This window comes from Epargyreus clarus, unplaced genomic scaffold (assembly GCF_041222505.1).
Source record: "Epargyreus clarus isolate Ecla_fem2 unplaced genomic scaffold, WU_Ecla_fem_2.2 ptg000011l, whole genome shotgun sequence".
Classification (NCBI taxonomy): Eukaryota; Metazoa; Arthropoda; class Insecta; order Lepidoptera; family Hesperiidae; genus Epargyreus; species Epargyreus clarus.
In genome coordinates this window covers 1,251,245-1,264,308 of record NW_027332219.1, presented here as the reverse complement: position 1 = coordinate 1,264,308, position 13,064 = coordinate 1,251,245, and the positions used below count along the sequence as shown (strand labels likewise).

The 13,064-nt window shown below is 35.3% G+C and overlaps 1 protein-coding gene across 1 annotated transcript in view; it reads right to left on the bottom strand.

Annotated features, from left to right (window-relative positions):
- RhoGEF2 (Rho guanine nucleotide exchange factor 2) overlaps window positions 1–13,064 on the bottom strand; it is a 244,303-nt gene that overhangs the window by 15,679 nt on the left and 215,560 nt on the right. Inside the window, exons 24-28 of the mRNA XM_073077703.1 lie at window positions 4,786–4,889; window positions 4,105–4,233; window positions 2,245–2,492; window positions 952–1,136; window positions 102–296 (exon numbers count right to left, since the gene is read on the bottom strand). Coding sequence (XP_072933804.1) covers window positions 102–296; window positions 952–1,136; window positions 2,245–2,492; window positions 4,105–4,233; window positions 4,786–4,889 — 861 coding nt within the window. The remainder of the gene's footprint in view (window positions 1–101; window positions 297–951; window positions 1,137–2,244; window positions 2,493–4,104; window positions 4,234–4,785; window positions 4,890–13,064) is intronic.

Sequence of the window (13,064 nt, the reverse complement as noted above, 5' to 3'; positions counted from 1 at the left end):
GTTTTCAAGGATGTTGTGTGTGTAGGCAGCGACCGACTTACCTGTGCTCGATTTCGTCGTTATGACGATTTTATCTAGATTTTATATTTAGACGTGCCAACCTGTGCTCGTTCTCAGCGGTGCGGATGGCGGTGTCCACACTGTGCAGCACGTCCTTGGCGGTGGACCACGCCCTCCTCAGTTGGGCAACATCCTCCGCGCTGTCGGGCTCGCCCTCCGCCGCGCCGCCCTCAGCGCCGCCCTCCGCGCATACAGTCTTCAGGATGCCCTCGAGGAGCAACTGGTATTTTGTTAGCCTGGAAACAATAATATGTACACATGTAGCGGGTAATGCATAGAATTAGAGTCTACAAACTGGTTGTGAACTAAGTATTATTCAATATAAAGATGATCGTTATTTTAAAAGTTAGATCAAACATAATTCTATTTGTATATTAAATGGACAAAAACAAATGGTCAAATAGTCATAAGAGTGCAAAAGTTTCCTTGAATATTGATCAAATCCATTATTCAAATGCACTCTTTATTAACTCCAATTTGATTATATTTGATTTGATATTGTTGAAGAAACTAAGGTACTAAAGAGTTAGTACGTGTGGATTATCATAAAGATGATAATTATAAAATATTTAAGATATACAAAACTAATTATGATCAAATCATGATGAATAGAAAATAACAATGAGAGTCATTAATTAAATATTATGTGAATATGTTAAATAATGTAAAATTAAGATATCCGGTATAAAAGATAAATACGATTACAACATCGAGCATGAACAAAAGTTTAAGTAAAGAATAATGAAATTGTCATATGTGATGAATAAGAGGATAACGAAGATTACAAAAACGACAGCATCAATATGAATAATGATGAAATTGACATACGCGATAAAGATAATGATAGCGAATATCGTAAACACAATATCGGCATCACCAATCATAACTCACCTCTGCCAAACGCACGCCAACAGATCCCTCAACTGCAGCCTCCCACACAAGGGCAGTTGCTCCCTTCCAGCTAGGAACTGATGTAGTTCCTTGTTCTTCCGTCTACGTTCCCGTAACGCGTCGAGTGCCATGCGCTGACCGCGACAGAACCGGGACAGGCACGCCGCGTAACCGGCCTCGCCCAGCTGGAGGAGAGATAAAGATAAGATAAATAAACGAAAGAAAAGATGTATGAAATAAGATACAAGGAATACATGGAAGAAAGAAAAGGTAGGGTAGAACGGCACAGTTAAAACAATCGTGGTTGTAACCGTGTTTAGCATGACGAACAACATTTTATCAACAAGTTTAGCATAGAGTGTTTTTTATACAATTATTTATTTGTGAGAGAGATATAAGGATAAGACAAATAAACGAAAGAATAGATAAGATGAAATAGTACAGTTGAAAGAATCGTGGTAGTGACCGTATTGAGCATGAGTAATATATTTTATCATAATACTGATCGAGTTGAGCATGGAGTGTTGAATATAATTATGTACACTAACCGTGGCGAGTATGGCGTAACGTATACCGTATTGAATTGTGGTGTACAGTATGTTATCATTACATTGGTTGGACTGAAGATAGGGCACAATATAACCTTCACTCACTTCACCTTCATGATGGTCATCGATTGGAGCTTGTCATACTGCTTGTGATGAACATGGCATTCGGTTTTTTATTATGACTCTGACCGCAATGAGTATGGCATTCTGACCGTGATGAGCATATCATACTGCCAGTGATAATCAGTATCATATGCTCATCACGGTAAGGATGATGTCATACTGACAGTCATGAGCATGTCATACTGACCGTAATGAGCTTGACGTTCATATACAATTACGATACCGATCGCGTTGAACATGGTGTCGGCAACATTACGCTACGATACTGACTGTGTTGAGCATGGCGTCGATAACTGATCGCACTCTCACGAGATGTCTGCTAGAAAATACCGCAACCCCAGGGGCTCTCAGCACAGCGTACATTATGACAGACGATATCGATCATGTTGAGCATGCCATTCATATAATCATTTCGTCACTGACCGTGTAGAGCATGACATCAGCAACAGGTCGAACTCTAACAAGATGGCTGCTAGAATACACAGGTGAGGAGCCACGGAGGTGCCGTGGCTCCTTACCTCAACGTAAATTGTGACACACCTATGATACTAACTGCATTGAACCTGTCATACTGACCGTGTTAAGCATATCATTCTGACCGTGTTGAGCATGGCATACTGACCGTATTGAGCATGGCGTCGGCAACAGGCCGCACTCGTACAAGATGTCCGCTCGCAGAGGCCGCAGCTCTCGCGGCTCTCAGATCAGCGTAGAGCCTCGCGTGGCGCTCCCTAACACCGGGCAGGTTCGGGAACAGCGCCCGTAGCTCGTCTGCCGGCAGTAGCGCTGGAGCCGCTTCGAGGGGGCGGAGGAACACGCTGCCGAGCACCTTCAGCCAACGGACGTGCGAGCCCTCGGACACTATCAGCTCTGTAACACATAAAGTCCAAAGTGCTACTTTTGGGGCGTTTGGGTAAAATTATGTGTTTTTTTTAAGAAAGTGCAAGATAAAAGTCGACACCATAACATCGGCATTGGCATTTATTTTAAGTTATACCGTTTGGGAAAAAATATGAGGTTAATTTTCTACCAAAGCGACAGGTAAAAATCGACACTATGATATTGCAAGATTTGTAGAAAAAATATTTTTAGCTTCATATACTTCATATATGAGACGATACGATACTTAAGTTTAGTATAATTTTTCCCAAATACTTTGTAAAAATTTTTGCACTTTTTGGAGTTTACTCCTTAAGAAACGATTTGAGTTATAAGGCCCGGTACGGAAATTTTATGAGGAGTAAAATCAAGTGTAACACGAAAAGTTGAGGCGTAACGGTAACCAAAATATGAATCAAGAGTGCTTTTATTAATTTAAAATACAGTAAGTTCAAATCCCATATGAAAGTAATTATTACAATAAAAATAATTAGCAATATATAAAACATTAAAACGTCATTAACTAATTTGTTTAAGTTTTGCATAAATTAAGTTATAGGTTTGATCATTTATAAACACTGTGAAAAATATGAACATTGGCGCCATAATATGATTAACAATCTTTTATGAACGTTTTTAAAGAAGAATAACATATAAAATCAGTAAGCAATTGAATAAGATATAATATTAGCAAAATAAGTTTTTAACATAAAGAGGTTTTTGTAAGTTACTGATATATTAATTTAACTTATAAAAATGGATGCATTATTGATCAGCACCATCTATCAACGATAAACGGGCAAAATCAAAACAGTATTATTTAATATTTATTACAGAATTATTGCTAATGAATTATGTTCAAAATAAGTTATATAAAATTAGCAATACGTTTTAAATGGATTCTAGAATTATAAAACATTCAGAAACAATCCAAATTACATATAATAACATGTTTATTGAGTCTCATATAAATTTCATCCGTAAATTGCAACAAGGATATTTTATAGATAGCAAAGAAATTATAATTATTAAGTTTTAAGTTATAAAACGTTTAACATTGTTTTAAATATAAATAATTATATTATATTAAAATTTACTTTAATATAAACAATTATATTAAGTTACCATTATAATATTTGGAACCAAAATACATAGATTGATAAACTTGCAAACTTACAATTTATAAAACTTGCCACTAGATGGCGCTATTTTATATTATTTTGTAACATACTTTATGTAATACGCATTATTGAAGTAATATAAATAATCCGAATAATTACAGATATATGTTTGTTTCTCTTATCATTTTAGCAGATGCGTTCATTTACCTACCCTTTTTTCTATTCGATATATATCATAATTATCATTCGTAAGGAGTAAACTCCAATCGTGCGTCGTAGCTGACACACACACACTTTTTTTTTATTGAAAACACCAAAGAAGTGTAACTTTTTACGTTTGTCTTCAAGTATAGATATTTTACTACTAATGAAACTCTTGTCTACTAGTGCTTAATACTGATGTTATAAGACTGGTTAGTATGAGTCTTCAGCGTCGAACTACAATGGGTTCTAACATTTCCAAGGTCCAAGATGGCACATACCATGTATAAACTCCTGTCGTTTCCGTATCCTGGCCGAGAGCAGAAGAGAGTCGAGCACCTGCGGCGGCAGGCTGTCCGCCCACTGCGCGGCGAGCGGCTCCTCCTCCTCCGACCAGTCTGATTGGGAGGCTGGAATATCAAAAAATATGTTTTTTTTTTTATAATTTTGGTTCAAGAAGAAAAATTAGAAAAATATATGTGAGAATGGTTCAGAGTTACTTTTAAGAATTTTCTAGCAGTGTAAGTGCAAGTGCTAGTTCTAATAAGTAAGAAAGAAGAAAAAAAAAACTAACGGAAATAGAACGCACGATCCGTTCAATATGTCTAAGAGAGAAGCTGTACTATTCGTATCATAACAGAATCGCTAACTGGGGCTACAAAAAATAGTGTCAAAAACGTAGAAAGAAATTGAACAAGCTAAAAAAATCGTACCAATTCAACACCAATGGCGGACTAAGGTCTTCTGAGGCCCAGGGCGGAAAGTTGAAAAGTTGATTTACACATTTTACAGATTGTTTGGTTTTGACGACCTTTTTTAGCAACTTATTTGGAAGGCCCCCAAGATCGAAGGTCCGGGGAGGACCGCCCCTCCCTCCCCACCTTAGTCCGCTAGAGTTCCACACCATTCTTTTGCTGGTGCTATTACGACCAACGTAAAAGGTACTTCTGTGGTAATCTCACCTTGCTGTTCAGCGGCGACGGTGTTGCTCTCGTTGCTCCTGGACGAGAGGCTGGAGCTGCTCGAGCTGCCGGACGGGGCGGTCGCCGCGCCAGGTTCCAAGTCACTGATGGAAGAGAGAAGAGGAATTTGTTAGATCACTGTCAATAGATGGAGGAACTTCAATATGGAGTTGCACGACAGAAGTTTGACAATAATTTCCTGATTTTCTTTTTTTGTGAGTCTAGAGTCATGAGTAAGGTCTTCTTATGAGATTTAAACGCAAAAGTAAAGTACACAGAAAGTATGTAAGCGTTTGAAAGTATTTTAGAGTTAAAATTGTAGATTTTTCGAAGGACGCACGGAAGTACTGTTCTGAATTTAACATGAGAGCAAATATCATAGAGAAATCTACAAGCCTCTAAACTATTCTCATGGGCGTGTGAATGTTTACCAAACTAAATATCTTATTAGAATAATAATCGGATTTCTTATTTGAGTACTGCTCTAACAGCAACATATAAAATATTTTCATTAACATTTTTAACAAATACCTACCAAATGAAGAAAAACCAGCAATAGTAAAAATCTTGAAAACGAACACTTTGCTGACACCTCGACAACTAAAACTAAACTTGTCAAACCGAGACGTAATAAAGAAAAAGCACTAGATACCGGTAAGAGCAAAGCAAAACAAATCGATTCACCAGATTTAGTGAATCGTTGAGATATTTCTAATTCCAATCGGAATCTGTAAAATTTAAGAGATTGCTCAACGAATTGGAACCACGAAAACGGTAGAATGCAGCCTTGAGATACACAACACTGCTTAAATATTAAATTAATTATTAACTGTTCTGGTGATTAACATACGATATGCATTTTTAAGTAATTAGTCACCATCGGCGTCTTATGTAGCGTAATCACCTGTATACATCGTAGTAACAATAACTAATTAAGATAGCGATAATATAGGTGAGAGATGTTACTCAATATTATGTAATATCACTTGATAAACATATTTAATTCAATATTTTATAGCAAAAAGGCAGGCTGAATTGTTAACTAATGGAAAGTAATCATGGACATTTATAACACCAGATAAATTGTCAATGCATCGTCGGTTTTGAAGAAATGCCCTTTTTGGACTTTTTTTGATGAGCCCCAAGTCTTAGTGTTTCTGAAATACTTCAGGAAGAAGTTCACAATATAAATAATTGAATATTTGTGAACCATCATGTGATGTCCGTAACAAAAATAAATAGCCAAATGAAACTTTAAATTATGAAATTTTATTCAATAACTGATATAAATTTAATAACTCTGTACAAATAGCTAGAACTCAAATTATAAACAAATCAAGATATACAATACAAGTTACATGTAATAAAAGCGATCGAATCAAAGGTCGATAGCGGCGAAGGAAACGCCAGTCCAAACATTATAGGGAAGTTGTAAAATTGGCTAATTCCATACGAACGTCATCTATGTACAGATTGTACTATGAAAGGGTTACATTTCTTGAAGTACTCGTTGATGGTGAATAGTACGTAAACTTTAATGTTTTAATTAAGAGACCAAATCATTGAAAGTATGGATTATTTAGAAAAGAGAAAAATAATGAAATAATTTAAATTTCGTTCATTAAAGTACGAGATATTAGTAGAGAACAGTATATAAGAAATTTTGATATTAAATTTAATAAGGAAAATATTAAAGATAAGTAGCGGATTATAAGATCAAATAAGAGAGACTTATCTGGTTAAGAAAATGAAATAATGAGTTTTAGGGAATTTAATCAAACTTATCCTGAAATATATATAAAAACTTAGTATAAAAATTAGTTTTATTCATATTATTCACTATCGAGAGTATAATTTAACATCCAAGGTAATTTTACACAAGCTTCAAAATATTAACATTTCATTTTCATAGAGAAGAATCAATAGCAAAGATTAGCAACTTGATCATCAGATATGAATTTATATCGTACTGTTTAGTCATAATGATGTTTCTACATTAACATAATACTCGAGGGACGAGGCACGTAATATATCCAAATTTAGAGCCTGCGTAAGGTAAGGTAAAGGCCACAGTAATTGAAATTTAGATTGCGGCCCACGCAACGATCCCGAGCTTACAAAGAAGCTTACAATGTGAAACCTACCTACAATATTAAATAACTGAATATAAACAATCATTTGGAATCTTGTTGCAGTATTATGCTAACGCGTAACATTTTAATATTTCCTGTAGATTTCTAGAAGGCATTCGACACTGTTACGATTCAATTTCAAATCTCGAGACATATTTTATTACGCTCGCACATTTTGTTGCGTTTGTTATTTTATTATACACACAACCGAAAACTAATTAGATCATTGGGTCAGATTTGTCGTCTATGTATAAAATAGCGATTTGCGTGTGTTCATTATTCTACTTCTCCTAAACGGCTTGAACGATTAAGTGACAAATTTTTGAGTATTCATGTCGTCACCACGATAATTCTTAGCTCAAGTCAAACCCGCCAAAAAGGTGTCAATGGTTATTTTTTTTTAATTTGCCGATTCTTTTTAATTTCTGACATAAAAAACCAAACACATAATTCCAATCCCTAATCTGTAATGTTCCATATTTTTAAATCAACAAAAACCCGCTAGGTAGGTATTTCATTAAAATACTACTTAAAGTTTCGTAATCAACTGAAGGGAAGCATTCGATACTGTTAGATAAGGTTAAACAACAGCGGTGCTAAAGTACAACCCTGAAAGGGACATCGTACATTAAACTGTAGGTCATATTGTGTCACGTTTCAATTAATCATATTAACCCCCGAAGGAGTATTTTCCTCGACTGAAGCTAATGGATTCTTGGTAAATTTCATGGCTACGGTGGATTCCACTTGCCTAATGGATGAATGCCAAGTCAGGTAAAAGGAACCATACCAGATGTTGCTATTTTCGAATCTATTTGCATAATATGGTAATCGTTTTCGTTAGAAACATCAGCGCAATGATAAACAGATATTTATAGGCGATATATTGTGGATTTAAATACGTTACGAATCAGTAGGTTCTGAGAAGTCTTATAATGAAATTCAATGAAAATATTGTGTAAGGTTAATTTAATTTGTTTCTCGAAATAGAAGGCTACTTTATGATTAAATACACAATTTTATTTTCATTTAAAGGATATTAAAAAGACCAAATCTAAAAAAAATATGGCCTGTAATATCATTTGCAAAATCTAGACGAAACCAAAGAAAAATAAAACATGTATAATTGTATATGTTTTATTTTTCTGTGTTTATTTTTTTGTTTTTATATGTATATACATCATAAATATGTACGTTCGAAAAACATAATACTCTGAAGTCAGGTCAAGAAAAAGATAAATGGGATAATTAGACAAACAAAACTAAAATTACTATTACAAATGTATAACACGGTAAATAAAAAGATAAATTTACAATAAACGATATGATCTAATACGCTAAACTGAAAAACAACGCTAGGGCATGGCAGTATTTGCTGATGACGTAAATTTTCAACTACAACACATGAGATCACAGATCGAGAAGATCCAGACAGTTTGTACCAGAAAAATCTCATTTTCAACTCTCATGTCAACAATAGTACGAAAAGAATTGATAAACAAGACGCCTGCTCGTCTGTATTTGTGTCGGCTTAGCCCGTTGCCTCAGAGTAACGATTAACATAGAGTGCGTACTTCGTTAACACCTTAGTACGAATCATAGGCAGATGTGACGACCACGAACTAAGGAAACTACTAGCTTTTACAGAACATTTCACCAAAATTAACATATTTACTATTAAAATAAACAAAATTACCAGACAATAAATTAATTGAGTTGCAAATAAAGAAAGAAGTTAGCGGTGAGTGTGCCAATTGAACTTGAATTACGACTATGGGGCCTATACCACAAATAGTGATGGTGTTCTCACTTGTGCCTTAGTTCGTATCCAAGTATTCTCTTTCTATAGTTTACAATCACTCCGAGCCCATTACTATCGTCCACGAATTCGGCCAGACGTTAAACGTTACGTTATCGACGGCTGCATAGCGTAACGCAACAGGCAATTATGATAATATTTTATGTATTATCTGCGGTTTTTTAGTTTCCGCCACCAACGAATGGGTTTAAAATATGGATAGATACGAAAACTGGAAACTGGTAGACATTATCGGCGAAACTATTAAAAGTGTTGTCGTTTAACACAACTATATTGATAACGAACTCAAAAACAACGAAGCATTTACAGAATTGCTTAAATTTCAAGTAACTGTAATCAGTCATTGAAAAAATTAGCTCGAAGATGAAATGGAAAATGAAGTGAAAATTAACATTCAAGATTTTCAACGAACTAAATTTGATATTTACGACCTCGACCGAACAAAAGATAAATTAGACGAATAGACAGCACAAATACACGATAATGCCTGTAACTCTGTCGTAACATCTCATAAACAGATACAACGTAATATAAATCGAACAGTTACGGAACTTAGTCATTCGTTTGACTGATTTTTACGATTGAATTTGTTTTTTAATACGGCAATAAATTTGCTTCTGAACTTCTGAAACGACTGCATTCGCCTGGAGTCGGAGGTCGCGTTCCGATCCGGTAGTAGTTTAAGAAAATATTGTAACTGACAATTTGTAAGTGCCGCCGTTGGCCTATACAAAATAAATATATTTCATTTCATTTCATTTCTAGAAAAATGTTTATGACGAGGTGTTACACCAAAAACTACTAGAGATAAATTTTATTATCGGTATAAATTTGCTATAAAAATTCATTTTAGGATTTTCTAGCAAACGGAAGCAGCAAATGAGCATGCAATGAACCTGAATATCCGTAATCAAATTATGGTTGGAGTTACATCTGAAAAGGTCATCAGCTATTTTTGACGACTAAAATGAAACACCTCGTTGTAAATGGTATAGCTTTACCATACCCGTACAAGAACCAGAGCACAACAACTCTTAACACTGCTAAAAGGCAGAGTGAAAGGATGCAAGCGCAACAGACCCACGAAGGATTCTACTGCCTTCAGATATATTGTGAATTTGTGGAGAAAATAACCACACAATCCAAACCGTCAGAACTGACCAAGTAAAATATTGCGTTGAGGGCATAACATACTTGTATGCAAATAGCTGACATTGAAGCTATAGCCAGCTCTATTCATTTCTAGACCACACTCAATATAGTTCATTACTGCGTTGCTAAAGCTGATCTAACGCAGGCTAACGTGATAGATTCGGGTAAACACGTCATCGCAGTCTTTTCGTTTACGAGTGATTTAATTGCAGCGGAACAGATTTTTGCAAGCGTGACTGACCGTTTTAATTTTACACAACAAAGAGTCGAAAGACATGAAGCCGAAAATAATTTACAAGTATTTTTAGTGTCTACGTTATTAAATTATAAATGTAATGATTTCTGTGCTTCTGGCTCCTTTTCGGTCTGAAGGTTTTTGGTTTAATTCTCTTATAAAAGTTTTGTTTGATTTAAACTATTCCAGCACTGCGGTGACTGATTGTCATCATATTTAAACAAAAAGGACGGGGCTCAGATAATTCCTGGGTAAGCCCCTTCGGTATTTCACATAAGCGTTTCCTATGTGATTAAAACAGACCGCTGTAGCAGTTATATTTATAAATAATCATGACGAGATTCTGATATCTGTATAAAACCCAGAAAAACGTAAATAATAACCACAATCAAGTTATATATGTAACATATAGTCTATCTAGTCCTATTCCTAGTTCTAGTCAGACTAGAATAATGTAGAAGGAGTAATATCGAGAAATTTGCCAGTGAAGAATTATATGTGTGAAAATTCTTTATCTACGATTTTATTAGTCTATCATGTATCATTTGATCTACCAAAAGAATCACTCAATTCAAAATTGACATGACGTTTTTGTAGATCTATCATCTCCCACCGCTTCGGGAGTCGCAGCCACTAAGCACCTAACGCTTCATCACAAAACATCCTAAAACATCAACAGAGACACAATCATCACACATCTTAACCACAACATCAACTACCTCTCCGACATGGTCCTCCTGGCCAACATCCCCACGCTCGGCGGCTGCCGCCCTGCCGGCAGCGAGATGTTCCTCGACACCCTCGGTGGCGCCGGAGTCGCCATCCTCACTTCACACTTCACACACTTCTAGTCTACACTTTATGTCAATACCGTTACACTTGTTGACGCACTTGTCACATAGTTCACTTGGTTATCGTCACTTGTGTCCGTTACAGATATTCAATCTACGTTTATATTCAGCTTGATCTATGGTCAATGTTGTAAGCTCGTTACTAATACTTAATCTATCCAAATTTTGAACCCCAAAGATCGAAATGTGACAGTTTTTAGTGTGAAGTAATTGTCAGATTTCGATCTTTAGTAGGCAAAACGTTGGATAGATTTATTACTGATAACGGGTGCTAGAAATTTGAATAGACAGATTCTCAAATATTATCAGTTCTGATAGACCTAAATTATGCTTTAAAACGAATGATGGGGAGATGTATTACTAGGAAGATTGTAGAATATTTATAATATATCCTACGACTCTACATTATACCCAAACCGATTCAATAGATAAAGTTTATATTGAATGCCTTTGATTGTACCAATGTAGGAGATTTTGTTACAGTTTTGAAGACACAGTTTGGCACTTAGCAATATGACAACTACTGATAACTTCATATTGGTTGAAAAGCTTTAGGGTGGTGTTCCACTAGAGATGTGCGAGAAAGAAAATTTCATTGAATTAAAATGAAGCAATCTTTTTGGTGGATTTAGGACATACCTATAACTTAGCTACCTTGCCAATATTTGGAGGAATGGCAGTCACTCTGAAACTCGGCTAATTAGAAAATCATCGTTAATTTCTGTCTAATAATAAGAGTGTTCTGGTTTGAATGGTGTGATAAGGGAGAGACACTTTTCCAAACCATTCCAGCTTAGTCTTCTGGGGTAGCGCACATCTGTGGTCGACCACAAGACATCTAATCTTATCGAGGGTGATTATAGAGGTCAGTGGGCGGCAGTAGCCACTTTACTATCAGGTGAACTCAATGCTCGTCTGCTACTCCTATATTATAAAAAAAATAATCGACTGTATAATTTATACATTAAAATGTACTTTTACCATTTTTAAACAACCTATATCTTATTGAGTATTTAAATTCACCATCAAATGAACATACTTTTTTATTAAATTATCATATAATTAAGTAAATTAAAACTGCACTTTAAAAATGGAGTTATCGGGTCATCCTAAAACGTAACAGCATTTTGTACTAATGATAACAGGACCTAAAAATCAGCATCTATATAAACGGACCTTACCAATCTCAAATATCTATCAAGCGCCGCCTCACCTTAGCAAGTAAGGTCTTAAACGTAGGAAACCTAGTTCCTTAGGTCATTACCATCCCTTTTAGGCGCTAACATATATCTTGGAGAGACCAACTGTTCGCCTGTATATGGTCGTATACACATATAAGAGTTAATTGAATTGAATGCCCTAGTATAACGTACGACTACTTTATGGATTGTTCATTATTTTTTTTACCCATATCCAGTGGTAATTATTGATGATCATGATATATTACCAGTTTTTATGTCGTATTCTATACTAATCGAATGGTAACTAACAGATGTTGCTAACATCACAATACGAAGGTCTGTATGTTGATTTAAATTAAATCAGCAGCAATCAGTCAAGTAATCAGGTCTTGTAGAATTTAAATAGAATACCTATTTTTCATTAAAATCTGACAGTTTAGTAGTTAAAAGGCAGCCTATCAATCGAGGTGTCCGAAGTTCAAACCCTGACTTTTAAAAGTTAAAATGCGCATATTAGAAATTAATTATCACATGCTTTGACGGTGAAAGAAAATATCGTTAAGAAACCTACAAACAAGAGTTCTTTAAAAATGAAATCTCAAAGATGTTTGAAGTCCACTAATTTGCACTTGACCAGCGCTCTCGACTATACCCTAAACTTCCACTTTGATGTTAGATCCGTGCCCAGCAGTGGGTTGGTGTAGGGTTGACGAAGACCTATTTTTCAAACGTAATTTTTACCACCATCCCTATGAGACGTCGAATAGAAATCGATCATAGATGCATTGTTACCTTTAAGGAAGTTGGAACACAGCCTAGATTTGCTCTGACAATCTGCCTCAAAAAAATTGGCTTTTAGGGTAAAAATAGACCCATTGTATTGTGTGTATTTAAGGTGATTTGTAACAA